The 17,567-nt window shown below is 46.4% G+C and overlaps 1 protein-coding gene across 1 annotated transcript in view; it reads left to right on the top strand.

Moving 5' to 3' along the window:
- LOC139272802 (transcription initiation factor TFIID subunit 4-like) overlaps positions 1 to 17,567 on the top strand; it is a 190,479-nt gene that overhangs the window by 13,406 nt on the left and 159,506 nt on the right. Inside the window, exons 5-6 of the mRNA XM_070888948.1 lie at positions 5,406 to 5,528; positions 16,703 to 16,792. Of these exons, the coding sequence (XP_070745049.1) occupies positions 5,406 to 5,528; positions 16,703 to 16,792 (213 nt within the window). The remainder of the gene's footprint in view (positions 1 to 5,405; positions 5,529 to 16,702; positions 16,793 to 17,567) is intronic.

The raw sequence follows: 17,567 nt of genomic DNA, 5'->3' as shown, positions 1-17,567 counted from the left end.
GGGTCGTGTGTCCTGATTTCCTTCTGTGGCTCGGTGTCAGAATGTTTCTTGTTGCTATTATTGTTTCAGCACCTTGTGACAATTTTTTTCAAGTTGTTTATAGACCAGTTAGTCCAGTGTCAGTTGTGAGCAATCTGTCTTTTCAGCTACAAGAGTTTAGAGGTCCATGGGTGAGTCAAGCAGTGCCAACGTGAATTTTTTGAAGGCGAGTCATGTTTGCACAGTTTAGTGTTTTGAAGATGTTGATGTAGAATGAGAATGCAGTAGACAAATGAGAAAAAGCTGGTTGGCAGAATTCAAGCTTGCGTTCGAAGAGATGGTGCAGTCTGTATAGAAAGTTAGCTGGTGGTCACAAACAGGAGAAATGGATGTTGCTTGGATCGGGGGACAGTTGGAAATGGTGTACCCCAGGATGTTGGGATTTGGTGTACATATAGACACAGAGTTACGCTTGGGCTTTGGAAGACCGTCTTGAAATTTGCTGCTCATACACAAAGCTGCGTGGTGGGGAGGGGGGGCTTGACAAACGGTGAGGATGACTGAAAGATTACAAGAAAGATGTAGATACCTTGGGACAATGGGCAGACAGCAGGTAGTGAAATTTGATGTGAATCGATGTTGAGTAAAACATTTTGCAAAGAGAATCAAGGAATTGTCTCTTTGGAAGAGGACACAATGGAAATATGTTGAAGTGTGTACATGAGCAGGGGAGCCAAGGGATTGAAATACATAATTCACTGGAAGCGTCAATGCAGATCGCTAAAACCATTATTAAAAAAGAAAATAACAAGGCCACGAGAATTTGTGGGTTTTCCTGTTTGGGGTATTATCGGGTCCAGATATGCACTGGCTCTCTTGTGACGCCTTAACACTCTGCAGTCATAAAACAGTAATATGTTTACCAGCTCTGACTCCAAGCTACTTGATATTCCCAATTCATACATGGTGGTTCTAAATTCACTCATTAATGCCACTTTTCTCCCTTTGTGTATCGTACTTATCTTCATCGAGCAAGCAGCTTTCGTTTTGCTGTCCTGGTAGTCTGCAGCGCACCTCCTATAGGATAAGGATTTCTCCACTTCACGTTGAAGATGTTCATCCAGAGTAGTTCATCGGGCCACTTTCTGCCTCTGCTCCCCCCCCCCCACCCCTCTCCAAACCTGGCTTCCAGAGCCTGAGCTGCTTCAATCTCTGAGGTGTCCGTGACCTGCAGCTCCAGGTAATCAACTCTCCATCCTATTGGGTATCGCCCCCATTATACACATGGCTCTCCACTTCCCTGAGGAAAGAGTCCCCTGACGACAATGTCCCTGTGCCTTCCGGTCTGCAACTTTGTCCAAGGTATCTACTCTGGTCTCATCTGTAACCAGTTTACCTTCTAGATTATTGGACCGTGTTTGTTATCTGTTTATTACTGTCGTCTGCCGAGTACCTTTTGAAGGCTTTCATGCTAATTTTTCCACATTTAGTCCATCCCAGTCTCCCCATTTATTTGCTTTCACCCAACACTCGTCTCTTTTTACTTGACAACCCTGTGCATGAAACACAATAGGTTAGTATGCAGGTACAGCAAGTAATCAGGAAGGCAAATGAAATGTTGGCCTGAATTGCAAGGGGGATGGAGTATGAAAGCAGCAAACTCCTGCTATAATTGCACAGGGTATTGGTGAGGCCACACCTGGAGTACTGCGTGCAGTTTTGGTCTCCATATTTAAGGAGGGGTATACTTGCATTTGAGGAAGTTCAGAGAAGGTTCACAAGACAACCCATTCATCCCAGGAATCAACCTTTATGAAGAAAGGATGAGCAGGTTGGGCCTGCACTCATTCGAGTTTCGAAGAATGAGAGGTGATCTTATTGAAACATATAAGATTTTGAGGGGACTTGACAGGGTAGATGCAGAGCGGATGTTTCTCCTCGGAGGGGAATCTAGAAATAGGGGGCATAGTTTCAGAATAAGGGGTTGCTCATTGCTCCATCAAACATAGGAACATAGAAACATAGAAAATAGGTGCAGGAGCAGGCCATTCGGCCCTTCGAGCCTGCCCCACGATTCAATATGATCAAGGTTGATCATGCAACTTCAGTACCCCATTCCTGCTTTCTTTCCATACCCCTTGATCCCTTTAGCCGTAAGGGCCACATCTAACTCCCCTTTGAATATATCTAACGAACTGGCCTCAACAACCTTCTGTGGTAGACAATCCCACAGGTTCACAATTCTCTGAGTGAAGAAGTTTCTCCTCATCTCGGTCCTAAATGGTTTACCCCTTATCCTTAGACTGTGACCCCTGGTTCTGGACTCCCCCAACATCGGGAATATTCTTCCTGCATCTAACCTGTCCAATCCCGTCAGAATTTTATATGTTTCTATGAGATCCCCTCTAACTCTTCTAAATTCCAGTGAATATAAGCCTCATAGATCCAGTCTTTCTTCATATGTCAGTCCTGCCATCCCGAGTCTGGTGAACCTTCACTGCACTCCCTCAATAGCAAGAATGTCCTTCCTCAGATTAGGAGACCAAAACTGCACACAATATTTAAGGTGTGGCCTCACCAAGGCCCTGCACAACTGCAGCAATACCTCCCTGCTCCTATACTCATCCTCTCGCTATGAAGGCCAACATGCTTCACTGCCTGTTGTACCTGTATGCCAACGTTCAATGACTGATGCACCATGACACCCAGGTCTCGTTGCACCTCCTTTTCCTAATCTGTCGCCATTCAGGTAATCTGCCTTCCTGTTTTTGCCACCAAAGTGGATAACCTCACATTTATCCACATTATACTGCATCTGCCAAGAATTTGCCCATTCACCTAACCTGTCCAAGTCACCCTGCAGCCTCTTAGCATCCTCCTCACAGCTCACACCGCCACCCAGCTTAGTGTCACCTGCAAACTTGGAGATACTCTCTCTTTGACCTTGTATCCTTTTACAGTTTTCCCCCCTGCACACTTTGTGTATTCTGCCTGGGTTTCTACAGTATTCTGTGTGACATTTGTCCTAAACCTCCTTTTTTCTGTTTTATTTTAACTTCTAATTCCTTTGTCATCCAGGAAGCTCTAGCTTTGGAAGCCCCATCTTTTCTCCTGATGGGAATACCTTTGGTTTGTACCCGAACTAACTCGGCCTTGAAGGCCTGCCATTGCTCATTCATTATTTTCCTGGCCAAACTTTATTTCCAGTCCACCTGTGCTAGATCCCTCCTCAAACCACTGAAATTGATTCTCTTCCAGTTAGGTATTTTCACCTTTGTTTTTTTTCCTTATCCCTTTCCGCAACTACTTGAAACCTAATTATATTATGATCACTATTGCCCAGATGTTCTCCCACTGCGACACACTCCACTTGCTGTTCTTAATTCCCCAGAATTAGATCCAGCACTGCTTGCTTCCTTCCTCGTTGGGCTAGAAACACCTTGTCACTCCTCTCTTCTGCTACGTACTGGTGCCATGTTAGCTTAAACTCTTGCCCCACAGCACGAGTTAACCTCTCCGCGAAAATGTTGGTCCCAGCCCTGTTTAGGAACAACCTGTCCGGCTTGTGCAGGTCCCTCCTGCCCCAGAACTGGTCCCAATGCCCCAGCAATCTGAAGCCCTCCCTCCTGCACCACTTCTCCAGCCACGCATTCACCTGCACTACCTTCCAATTTCTGTACTCACTGGCGCGTGGGACTGGGAGTGGTCCAGAGATTACCGCCGTTTTGAGGTCCTGCTCTTTAATCTGCTAGCTCCTGAAACTGCCTGCAAGACCTCAACCCTTTTTCTGACTAAGTAATTGATTCCAACATGAATTCCACTTCTGGCTGTTACCCCTTCCTCTCGCAGAATGTCCTGCAGCCATTCAGCGATGGGAGCAGAAAGTTGCGAAGGGCCATTGATAGATTAAATGAGTGGGCAAAACTGTGGCAGCATTCAGTGTGAGGTCATCCACTTTGGACCTAAGAAAGACGATCAGAATGTTTTCTAAATAGCAAGAGGCTAGGAACTGTAAAAGAACAGAGATTTAGGGGACTAAGTACAAAAATCACTCAAAGCTAGTGGACAGCTATAAGAATAAATTAAAAAGGCTAATGGAATGTTGGCCTTGAGAAACATAGAAAATAGGAGCAGTAGTAGGCCATTCGGCCCTTTGAGCCTGCACCGCCATTCAATATGATTATGTCTGATCATATAGGGGCCCAGGAGAGACGAGAGTTTGGGGCCAGGAGAGCAGAGGGCCCAGGGGCAGCACCAGCCCAGCCCACACTGCGATACGTGCGTGCACTGGGTCCATGCAGCAGAGCAGGTCTCCAGTCATCCTGGTTGATCCTTGCCACTGGACCAAGACCTCGCTCTGTCAAGCCCGTGTGGTGGCTGGTGTGCAACGGTCACCCCACGTTAAAAAAATCCACGCACAGGTATCTTCCACCCTTCAACATGTAGTTCGGGATCTGGAATGTTAGGTTCTTCATTGAAACACCTGTGAACTCATCCCTTTTCAGCGTGGAAGCAAGTCATCCTCGCTTCGAGGGACCACCTATGATGATGGCTGATCCTCTCTCTCAATACCATATTCCCGCTTTTTCCCCATACCCCTTGATGTCTTTTGTGGCTCGAAATCTATCTCTTCCCCCTCTTAAATATATTCAGTGACTTGATCTCCACAGCCTTCTGTGGTAGAGAATTCTACAGGTTCACCACCCTCTGAGTGAAGACATTTCTCATCATCTTGGTCCTAAATTTTCTACCCCATATCCTGAGACTGACCCCTTGTTCTAGACTTCCCAGACAGGGGGAAGCATCCTCCCCACATCCAGTCTGTCCAACTCCGTCAGAATTTTATACGTTTCAATGAGATTCCCTATCTCTCTTTTTTTTCCTCCAATACAAAAGGTGGAAGTTAGCTACAGTTGTATAAATCTCTGGTTAGACTCCGACCGGAGTAACTGCGCACCGTTCTGGGCTCCGCACCTCGGGAAGGGTACATTGTCCTCAGAGGGGGAGCAGCGCAGGTTTACCAGAATGATGCCGAAGTTGAAAGGGTTTGCTTTATGAGGACCGGTTCTATAGACTAGGCTTGTATTCCCTTGAGTACAGAAGATTATGGGACGATCTGATTGAGGTGTTTAAGACGATTAAAGGGTGTGAGTGGGTAGGTAGAGCAGCGATTTCCTCTGGTGAAGGGAGCTTGGAACAAGGGGGTTCCAAGCGATGTTCTCGCGCAGCCATGCAGTAATGGGGAAGGTCCCGCACAGGCTCCTTACTGACATTCCCATTGTAAATACTGCGCATATACAGAAATTTAACGTGACCGCGCATTAAAATAAGGCAGCTTACCGGGAACATTGGGCACAAGGCATTTGAGTATTTTGTCAAAGATTCTCTTTCTTGTGTTGATACTGTTGCATGTAACTCTTTTGTAGGAAACGTTGGAAAATGTGAAGAAATGCAAGAACTTCCTCGCAACGTTAATTAAACTGGCTTCCAGTGGAACCCACTCACCACAGATGTCTAATAATGTGAAGGCTTTAGTGCAGAAACTACTGGTAAGATTGCTTACTTTCAACATTATGCGTCTCTGCTTTTTAAAAATAATTTTCCTACAAATAAGTAAGTACAGGACCGTGGGGCATAAGAAGCTGTCTGAAATCTTCCCTGTGTCATTGTGTGGGCAAGTGTGGGGTACGGCAGCATCGCGAGGATGTGACTGGACTTAGTAATCCAGAGGCTAAGATATGAGTTCAAATCCCACCACGGCAGCTGGGGAAATTTAAGTGAGTGGGCAAATGCATGGCAGATGCCGTATAATGTAGATAAATGTGAGGTTATCCACTTTGGTGGCAAAAACAGGAAGGCAGACTATTATTTGAAAGGTGACCGATTCGGAAAAGTGGAGGTGCAACGAGACCTGGGTGTCATGGTACATCAGTCATTTGAAAGTTGTCATGCAGATACAGCAGGTGGTGAATAAGGCAAATATCGTGTTGGCCTCCTTAGCTCGAAGATTTGAGTATAGGAGCAGGGAGGTCTTACTGCAGATGTACAGGGCCTTGGTGAGGCCTCACCTGGAATATTGTGTTCAGTTTTGGTCTCCTAATCTGAGGAAGGACATTCTTGCTATTGAGGAATTCCACGATGGTTTGCGTAAGGAGGGGTATTGTGAATGACGCTGTAAAATGCATGTTATCCCTTTGCGCCGTACTATCCTTGCTAAATTCCCTTTTTTTGAGAAGGGCAATAATTTTTCAAAGCTGGCCTTCACATAGAAAACACAGCAGAGAAAGAGGCCATTCGGCCCAACTGGTCCGTGCCGGTGTTTATAGAAACATAGAAACATAGAAAATAGGTGCAGGAGTAGGCCATTCGGCCCTTCTAGCCTGCACCGCCATTCAATGAGTTCATGGCTGAACATTCAACTTCAGTACCCCATTCCTGCTTTCTCGCCATACCCCTTGATCCCCCGAATAGTAAGGACCTCATTTAACTCCTTTTTGAATATATTTAGTGAATTGGCCTCAACAACTTTCTGTGGTAGAGAATTCCACAGGTTCACCACTCTCTGGGTGAAGAAGTTCCTCCGCATCTCGGTCCTAAATGGCTTACCCCTTATCCTTAGACTGTGACCTCTGGTTCTGGACTTCCCCAACATTGGGAACATTCTTCCTGCATCTAACCTGTCTAACCCCGTCAGAATTTTAAATGTTTCTATGAGGTCCCCTCTCATTCTTCTGAACTCCAGTGAATACAAGCCCAGTTGATCCAGTCTTTCTTGATGGGTCAGTCCCGCCATCCCAGGAATCAGTCTGGTGAACCTTCGCTGCACTCCCTCAATAGCAAGAATGTCCTTCCTCAGGTTAGGAGACCAAAACTGTACACAATACTCCAGGTGTGGCCTCACCAATGCCCTGTACAACTGTAGCAACACCTCCCTGCCCCTGTACTCAAATCCCCTTGCTATGAAGGCCAACATGCCATTTGCTTTCTTAACTGCCTGCTGCACCTGCATGCCAACCTTCAATGACTGATGTACCACGACACCCAGGTCTCTTTGCACCTCCCCTTTTCCTAATCTGTCACCATTCAGATAATAGTCTGTCTCTCTGTTTTTACCACCAAAGTGGATAACATTTATCCACATTATACTTCATCTGCCATGCATTTGCCCACTCGCCTAACCTATCCAAGTCGCTCTGCAGCCTCACAGCATCCTCCTCGCAGCTCAGACTGCCACCCAACTTAGTGTCATCCGCAAATTTGGAGATACTACATTTAATCCCCTCATCTAAATCATTAATGTACAGTGTAAACAGCTGGGGCCCCAGCACAGAACCTTGCGGTACCCCACTAGTCACTGCCTGCCATTCTGAAAAGTACCCATTTACTCCTACTCTTTGCTTCCTGTCTGACAACCAGTTCTCAATCCATGTCAGCACACTACCCCCAATCCCATGTGCTCTAACTTTGCACATCAATCTCTTGTGTGGGACCTTGTCGAACGCCTTCTGAAAGTCCAAATATACCACATCAACTGGTTCTCCCTTGTCCACTCTACTGGAAACATCCTCAAAAAATTCCAGAAGATTTGTCAAGCATGATTTCCCTTTCACAAATCCATGCTGACTTGGACCTATCATGTCACCTCTTTCCAAATGCACTGCGATGACATCCTTAATAATTGATTCCATCATTTTACCCACTACCGATGTCAGGCTGACCGGTCTATAATTCCCTGTTTTCTCTCTCCCTCCTTTTTTAAAAAGTGGGGTTACATTGGCTACCCTCCACTCTATAGGAACTGATCCAGAGTCAATGGAATGTTGGAAAATGACTGTCAATGCATCCACTATTTCCAAGGCCACCTCCTTAAGTACTCTGGGATGCAGTCCATCAGGCCCTGGGGATTTATCGGCCTTCAATCCCGTCAATTTCCCCAACACAATTTCCCGGCTAATAAGGATTTCCCTCAGTTCCTCCTCCTTACTAGACCCCCCGACCCCTTTTATAACCGGAAGGTTGTTTGTGTCCTCCTTCGTGAATACCGAACCAAAGTACTTGTTCAATTGGTCCACCATTTCTTTGTTCCCCGTTATGACTTCCCCTGATTCTGACTGCAGGGGACCTACGTTTGTCTTTACTAACCTTTTTCTCTTTACATATCTATAGAAAGTTTTGCAATCCGTCTTAATGTTCCCTGCAAGCTTCTTCTCATACTCCATTTTCCCTGCCCTAATCAAACCCTTTGTCCTCCTCTGCTGAGTTCTAAATTTCTCCCAGTCCCCAGGTTCGCTGCTATTTCTGGCCAATTTGTATGCCACTTCCTTGGCTTTAATACTATCCCTGATTTCCCTTGATAGCCACGGTTGAGCCACCTTCCCTTTTTTATTTTTATGCCAGACAGGAATGTACAATTGTTGTAGTTCATCCATGCGGTCTCTAAATGTCTGCCATTGCCCATCCACAGTCAACCCCTTAAGAATCATTCGCCAATCCATCCCAGCCAATTCACGCCTCATACCTTCAAAGTTAGCCTTAAGTTCTGGACCATGGTCTCTGAATTAACTGTTTCATTCTCCATCCTAATGCAGAATTCCACCATATTATGGTCACTCTTCCCCAAGGGGCCTCGCACAACGAGATTGCTAATTAATCCTCTCTCATTACATAACACCCAGTCTAAGATGGCCTCCCCCCTAGTTGGTTCCTTGACATATTGGTCTAAAAAATCATCCCTTATGCACTCCAGGAAATCCTCCTCCACCGTATTGCTTCCAGTTTGGTTAGCCCAATCTATGTGCATATTAAAGTCACCCATTATAACTGCTGCACCTTTATTGCATGCACCCCTAATTTCCTGTTTGATGCCCTCCCGAACATCACTACTACTGTTTGGAGGTCTGTGCACAACTCCCACTAACGTTTTTTGCCCTTTGGTGTTCTGCAGCTCTACCCATATCGATTCCACATCATCCAAGCTAATGTCCTTCCTAACTATTGCCTTAATCTCCTCCTTAACCAGCAATGCTACCCCACCTCCTTTTCCTTTTATTCTATCCTTCCTGAATGATGAATACCCCTGGATGTTGAGTTCCCAGCCCTGATCATCCTGGAGCCACGTCTCCGTAATCCCAATCACATCATATTTGTTAACATCTATTTGCACAGTTAATTCATCCACCTTATTGCGGATACTCCTTGCATTAAGACACAAAGCCTTTAGGCTTGTTTTTTTAACACCCTCTGTCCTTTTAGAATTTTGCTGTACAATGGCCCTTTTTGTTCTTTGCCTTGGGTTTCTCTGCCCGCCACTTTTCCTCATCTCCTTTCTGTCTTTTGCTTTTGCCTCCTTTTTGTTTCCCTCAATCTCCCTGCATTGGTTCCCATCCCCCTGCCATATATGCTCCACACAGACCTCTTCCCACCCCTCTTCATCTCACCCCATCAACATATCCTTCTATTCCTTCCTCCCTTGTCGTCATCATCATCATAGGCAGTCCCTCGTATTGAGGATAACTTGCTTCCACGCCAAAAAGGGATAAGTTCACAGGTGTTCCAATGAAGGACCTAATTAATATTCCAGATCCTGAACTACATGTTGAAGGGTGGAAGATGCCTATGCATGGATTTTTTTTAACGTGGGGTGGTTGTTACACACCAACCACCACACGGGCTTGACAGAGCTAGGTCTTGGTCCAGTGGCAAGGGTTAATCAAGACGAACTGGAGACCAGCTCTGCTGCATGGACCTAGTGCGCACACATATCGCAGTGTGGGCTGGGCCTGTGCTGCCCCTGGGCCATCGTCTCTTCTGGACCTCAGATTCACGCCTCTCCTGGGCCTCGGTCACTTCCCTCTCTCGACTCTTGCCGCTCCTTCTCCCCTCCTGCTGTGCCTGCCCGCAATACAATCAGCGACCTGGCTTCGCAGCCGTCGCCCTCCTGCAGCAGCACGCGCTGCTCCCTGCAGTGGTATACCGCCACATGCTGCTCCCTCCAATGGCCCCGGCCTGCTGATGGTCTTGCGGGCCGGGACCGTGCCGTTTTCCGGGCCAGGCCGCTGCACGCTGCTCCCTCCAATGGCCCCTTGCACACGTATCTAGCTTCCCCATAGATCCATCGCTACTGTTCGCCTCCCTGTGGCAGCGAGTTCCACATTCTCACCACTCTCTGGGTAAAAAGTTTCTCCTGAATTACCTATTGGGTTTATCAGTAATTATCTAGTATTTATGGCCCCTAGTCTTTCACCCCCCCCCCCCCCCCTCCTCCAACAAGTTTTCTCTACGTCTACCCTATCAAACCCTTTCATAACCTCTATCAAGTCACCCCTCAGCCTTCTCTGTTCTAGAGAAAAGGGCCCCACCATGTACCATCCTTCTTGATCGGTGTAGCCTCTCCGTTCTGGTACCATTTTTGTAAATGTTCAGTAGGGTTCATGTAATTGAATCTGATTCACTCTAAGGTAAATCTTTTGCCGAATGAGTGTGATTTGTGGCCATGTGCTAAATTTTGCACTTTACGAGTAGGAAGTTTTTAAAACACATGCGCCTAATTGGTCATAGAATCATAGAATGGTTACAGCACAGAAGGAGGTCATTCGGCCCCTGTGCCAGCTGTCTGCAAGAACACGTCAACTAGTCCCATTCCCCCGTCCTTTCCCTGTCGCCCTGCCAATTCTTTTCCTTCAGATACTAATCCAACTCCCTTTTGAAAGCCGCGATTGAGTCTGCCTCCACCACCCTCTCGGGCAGTGCATTCCAGATCCTAACCACTCGCTGCATTTAAAAAAAAAAGTTTCTCCTCGTGTCACCTTTGGTTCTTTTTGCCACTCACTTTAAATCTGTGTCCTCTGCTTCTCGACCCTTCCACCAATGGGAACAGTTTCTCTCTCCCTACTCTGTCTAGACCCCTCATGATTTTGAACACCTCAATCAAATCTCAACCGTCTCTGCTCAACGAGAACAACCCCAGCTTCTCCAGTCTATCCATGTAACTGAGGTTCCTCGCCCAATAAAACTTTTTTTTGCAGCTTTTTGCGAACACTGGAAACAGGAGCAGAGTGATTTTTTCCGAATTAATTTAGTGTTCGATCAGTGAAACAATTGAGAGTTTCCTCCTTCTATGCTTGCCTCTTGACACTTTATCCAGCCAGTAACTTCAGTGTTGTGGTTAGACAGAACAATGGTTCTGGAATTTTAGAAATCTTGTAATGCAGTGAACTGTTTACTTTATCTCCACAGCAAATAGCGTGTGCATAAAATTAAAGCAAGTAGCTTTCGATGCTGTTACAAATTACAATCAACATTGCAATTCAGAAAAACTGATTTAGATATTGACTGCGTGCAGTTCTGGTCACCGCATTACAGGAAAGATGTGATTGCACTCGAGATGGTGCAGAGGAGATTTACGAGGATGTTGCCAGGACTGGAGAATTTTAGCTATGAGGAAAGATTGGAAAGGCTGGGGTTGTTTTCTTTGGAACAGAGGAGGCTGAGGGGAGACCTGATTGAGGTGTATAAAATTATGAGGGGCCTGGATAGAGTGGCTAGGAATGGCCTATTTCCCTTAGCAGAGAGGTCAACAATCAGGGGGCATAGAAACAAAGAAAATAGGTGCAGGAGTAGGCCATTCGGCCCTTCGAGCCTGCACTGCCATTCAATACGATCATGGCTGATCATTCCTTCAGTACCCCTTTCCTACTTTTTCTCCGTACCCCTTGATCCCCTTAGCCATAAGGGCCATATCGAACTCGCTCTTAAATATATCCAATGAACTGGCATCGACAACTCTCTGCAGCAGGGAATTCCACAGGTTAACAACTCTGAGTGAAGAAGTTTCTCCTCATCTCAGTCTTAAATGGCCTACCCCTTATCCTAAGATATTGTCCCCGGGTTCTGGACTTCCCCAACATCGAGAACGTTCTTCCCGCATCTAACCTGTTCAATCCTGTCAGAATCTTATACGTTTCTATGAGATCCCCTCTCATCCTTCTAAACTCCAGTGAATAAAGGCCCAGTTGATCCAGTCTCTCCTCATGACAGTCCAGCCATCCATGGAATCAGTCTGGTGAACCTTCGCTGCACTCCCTCAATAGCAAGAACATCCGTCCTCCGATTAGGAGATCAAAACTGAACACAATATTCCAGGTGAGGCCGAACTAAGGCCCTGTACAACTGCAGTAAGACCGCCCTGCTCCTATTCTCAAATCCCCTAGCTATGAAGGCCAACATACCATTTGCTTTCTTTACCGCTTGCTGTACCTGCATGCCCACTTTCAGTGACTGATGAACCATGACACCCAGGTCTCGTTGTACCTCCCCTTTTCCTAATCTGCCGCCATTCAGACAATATTCTGACTTCATGTTTTTGCTCCCAAAATGGAAAACCTCACATTTATCCCCATTATACTGCATCTGCCATGCATTTTCCCACTCACCTAACCTGTCCAAGTCACCCTGCAGCCTCTTAGTGTCCCCCTCACAGCTCACGCCGCCACCCAGTTTAGTGTCATCTGCAAACTTGGAGATATTACACTCAATTCCTTCATCCAAATCGTTTAATGTATATTGTAAACAGCTGGGGTCCCAGCACTGAGCCCTGCGGCACTCCACTAGTCACTGCCTGCCATTCTGAAAAGGACCCGTTTATCCCGACTCTCTGTTTCCTGTCTGCCAACCAGTTCTCTATCCACATCAGTACATTACCCCCAATACCATGTGCTTTGATTTTGCACACCAATCTCGTGTGTGGGACCTTGTCAAAAGCCTTTTGAAAGTCCAAATACACCACATCCACTGATTCTCCCTTGTCCACTCTACTACATCCTCAAAAAATTCCAGGAGATTCGTCCCTTTCATAAATCCATGCTGACTTGGTCCGATGCTGTCACTGCTTTCCAAATGCGCTGCTATTTCATCCTTAATGATTGATTCCAACATTTTCCCCACTACTGATGTCAGGCTAACCGGTCTATAATTACCCATTTTCTCTCCCTTTTTTAAAAAGTGGTGTTACATTAGCTACCCTCCAGTCCATAGGAACTGATCCCGAGTCAATAGACTGTTGGAAAATGATCACCAATGCATCCACTATTTCTAGGGCCACTTCCTTAAGTATTCTGGGATGCAGACTATCAGGCCCCGGGGATTTATCGGCCTTCAATCCCATCAATTTCCCTAACACAATTTCCTGCCTAATAAGGATATCCTTCAGTTCCTCCTTCTCACTAGACCCACTGTCCCCTAGTACATTCGGAAGGTTATTTGTGTCTTCCTTCGTGAAGACAGAACCGAAATATTGGTTCAATTGGTCTGCCATTTCTTTGTTCCCCATTATAAATTCACCTGAATCCGACTGCAAGGGACCTACGTTTGTCTTCACTAATCTTTTTCTCTTCACATATTTATAGAAGCTTTTGCAGTCAGTTTTTATGTTCCCTGTTAACTTTAAAGTAATAGATTTAAAGTAAGTGGGTAGAAAGTTTAGAGGGGAGCTGAGGGGAATTTATTTCACCCAGAGGGTAGTGGGGGTCTGGACCTCACTGCCTGAAAGGTGGTAGAGGCAGAAACCCTCATCGCCTTTAAAAAGTACTTGGATGTGCACTTTAAGTGCTGTAACCTACAGGGTTATGGACCAAGAGCTGGAAAGTGGGATTAGGCAGGGTAGCTCACTTTCGGCCGACACAGACATGACTGGCCAAATGGCCTCCTTCAGTGCTGTAAATTTCTGATTCTAAATAGAAAGGAATATAGGGCCCAAGTTTCCACACAATAAAAAACGGGCGACCCTCCGAGCTGGGCGCCCGTTTTTCGCGCCTAAAACGGCGCCAGAAAAAACGCGCTATTCTCGAGCGCTTTGCAGCTCCTTGTCTGTTTGGCGCGGCGCCCAGGGGAGCGGAGCCTACACTCGCGCCGATTTTGTAAGTGGGAGGGGGCGGGTACGATTTAAATTAGTTTTTTTTCCTGCCGGCAACGCTGCGCGTGCGCGTTGGAGTGTTCGCGCACGCGCAGTGTGAAAAAAACATTGGCACTCGGCCATTTTTGTAGTTCTTTGTAGCTGTTTAATTTTTGAACATTTTTTAATAAAAGCACATTGCCATCAGCACTGAGGCTTCCCTTCTCACTGTCTCCTTCCCCTCCCCTCCACGGCAACAAACCGCTGTCTCCTTCCCCTCCCTCCTCTCCCTCCACGGCAACAAACAGCTGTCTCCTTCCCCTCCCTCCCCTCCCTCCACGGCAACAAACCGCTGTCTCCTTCCCCTCCCTCCTCTCCCTCCACGGCAACAAACCGCTGTCTCCTTCCCCTCCCTCCCCTCCCTCCACAGCAACAAACCGCTGTCTCCTTCCCCTCCCTCCCCTCCGCGGCAACAAACGATGGCTGAAGCACTTTCACGCAGGTAGGAAGATGGTTTATTTAATCTTTTCTTTGCTTATAAATGTTTATTCAGGTTGGATTTATTTGTATAATATTTGTAGAAGTATAAATAAGGATTTATTATAGAATGTAATGACTTCCCTTCCCCCCCCCCCCCCCCCCCCCACCTCGTTCTGGACGCCTAATTTGTAACCTGCGTCTGATTTTTTAATGTGTAGAACAGGTTTTTTCAGTTCTACAAAAATCTTCACTTGCTCCATTCTAAGTTAGTTTGGAGTATGTTTTCACTGTGGAAACTTTGAAATCAGGTGTCAGTGGCTGGACACGCCCCCTTTTGAAGAAAAAATTCTGTTCCAAAGTTGAACTGTTCTACCTGACTAGAACTGCAGAAAAAAAAATGTGGAGAATTGCGATTTCTAAGATAGTCCGTTCTCCACCAGTTGCTCCTAAAAAATCAGGCGCAAATCATGTGGAAACTTGGGCCCATAGGAACATGAGGAGGCCATTCAGCCCTTCGAGCCCGTTCCACCATTGAGTTAGATCACGGCTGGTATGTATATTTCCAGCCTTTCCCGCCTCGAATCCGTAACTCTTAACAGCCTTGCCGAACAAAACTCTTATCAATCTCGGTTTTAAAGTTTTTCCATTGACCTGTCTGGGAACCTTCTAATGTTGTGAACTTTTGTTTTTTTTTATTACTCAAAACAAAGACTTGCATTTATATAGCTCCTTTCACAACCTCAGGGCATCCCAAAGCGATAAAGTACTTTTGAAGTGTAGCCACTGTTGTCATGTAAACTCGCACATCAGCTCAGAAATATGAGTCAGAAGGTTTTGGGTTCAAGTCCCACACAAGAGACTTTAGCTCAAAAATCCAGGCTGACACTCCAGTGCAGCACTGAGGGAACGCGGCACTGTCAGAAGTGCTGTCTTTCAGATGAGATGTTCAACCAAGGCCTGTCTGCTCTCCAGCAGATGTAAAAGATCTCATGGCCACTATTTCAAAGCAGAGCAGGGGATTGATCCTTGGTGTCTTGGACAATATTTATTCCTCAATCAACATCACTAAAACAGATTATTGGGTTGTTATCAGATTGCTGTTTGTGGGAGTTTTCTTGTGTATAAAATGGTTGCCATGTTCCCTGGGCAGTCCCTTGAAATCGAGGAAGACTTCCTTTCACTCTCAAAATGAGTTCTCAGGTGACTGAACAGTCCAATGTAGGAATTACAGTCTCTGTCACAGGTGGGACAGACAGTGGTTGAAGGAAAGGGTGGGTGGCGAGTCTGGTTTGCCGCACATTCCTTCCGCTGCCTGCGCTTGGTTTCTGCATGCTCTCGACGACGAGACTCGAGGTGCTCAGCGCCCTCCCGGATGCTCTTCCTCCACTTAGGGTGGTCTTGGGCCAGAGACTCCCAGGTGTCAGTGGGGATGTTGCACTTTATCAGGGAGGCTTTGAGGGTGTCCTTGAAAGGTTTCCTATTGGCCACCTGGGGCTCGCTTGCCGTGTAGGAGTTCCAAGTAGAGCGTTTGCTTTGGGAGTCTTGTGTCTGGCATGTGGACGATGTGGCCCGCCCAACGGAGCTGGTCAGTGCTTCGATGCTAGGGATGGGCACGCCACATAGTTCGCATGCCAGACACGAGACTCGCTAAACAAAAGCTTTATGTGGAGCTCCTTCATGGTAAACGAGCCAAAGGAGGACAGCAGAAACATTATAAGGACACCCTCAAAGTCTCCCTGGTAAAGTGCGACATCACCACTGACACCTGGGAGACCCTGACCGAAGACCGCCCGAGGTGGAGAAAGTCCATCCGGGAGGGCGTTGAGCTCTTCGAGTCTCAACGCAAAGAGCGTGAAGAGGCCAAGTGCAGGCAGCGGAAGGAGCACGCAGCAAACCAGGCCCACTCACCCCTTCCCTCGACGAATGTCTGTCCCACCTGTAACAGGGTCTGTGGCTCTCGTATTGGACTATTCAGCCATCAAAGAATTCACTTTGGGAGTGGAAGCAAGTCTTCCTCGATTCTGAGGGACTGCCTATGATGATGATGATGCTGCTTGGGATGTTGGCCTGATCGAGAACCCTGTTCCCTACATTACGACACTGACTAGACTTCAAAAGTACTTCATTGGCTGTAAAGCACTTTGGGACATCCTGAGGCCATGAAAGGTGCTATAGAAATGCAAGTCTTGGTGTTGCTGGTACTTGACTGCTTTAAGTCTCTAAATCTCCAAATTATCCTCCTTCAGTATTCTTGTAAAAATAATAAATTTAGATCCAATTTTTTTGGTCTACTTCTTATCTCTACCTCTAAGAAATGCATGTTACAATTTTGCAATGTATTCTGTTTTGCTTCAGGATGGGAAGGTAGAAGCAGAGGAATTCACGAACCAGTTGTACAAAGAACTCAAGTCTTCACCACAGCCTTACCTTGTGCCTTTTCTCAAGGTAACCGTTGTATTACCTTGCTGTCGTGTGCAGCTTTTAAAACTGGCAAATGTTCGTGTCCACTTAACTCTAGCACCTCTGCATGGATGCTAAGCTGTTTTCACTCCATCAATTTTAAGGTGATTGGTAAAGGAACCCGATGGCGACATGAGCGGGAAAAAAACATTTACGCAACAAGTGTTTAGGATTTGGAATGCACTGGGTGATGGATACCGATTCAGTCGTAGCAGTCAAAAGTAGAATTGGATAAATATTTGGAAGAGAAAAAATTGCAATTTATGGGGAAAGAGCAGAGGAGTGGGAGTAACTGGATAAACATAAGAACATAAGAAATAGGAGCAGGAGTAGGCCATACGGCCCCTCAAGCCTGCTCCGCCACTTCATGTGATCAGGGCTGATCTGATCATGGACTCGGGCCACCTTTCCTGCCCATCCCCATAACCTCTTATTCCCTGATCGGTTAAGAAACTGTATTAAATATATTCAATGTCCCAGCTTCCACAGCTCTCTGAGGCAGTGAATTCCACAGATTTACAACCCTCTGAGAGAAGAAATTCCTCCTCATCTCAGTTTTAAATGGGCGGCCCCTTATTCTAAGATCATGCCCCCGAGTTCTTGTCTCCCCGATCAGGGGAAACATCCTCTCTGCATCCACCTTGTCAAGCCCCCTCATAATTTTATACGTTTCGATAAGACTTACTGGATTGCTCTTGGAAAGAGTCGGCACTGACTCGATGGGCCAAATGGCCTTTTTCTGTGCTCTACTATTCTGTGA

Source organism: Pristiophorus japonicus, chromosome 1 (genome assembly GCF_044704955.1).
Source record: "Pristiophorus japonicus isolate sPriJap1 chromosome 1, sPriJap1.hap1, whole genome shotgun sequence".
Lineage (NCBI taxonomy): Eukaryota > Metazoa > Chordata > Chondrichthyes > Pristiophoridae > Pristiophorus > Pristiophorus japonicus.
This window is presented reverse-complemented; position numbering and strand designations above follow the sequence as displayed.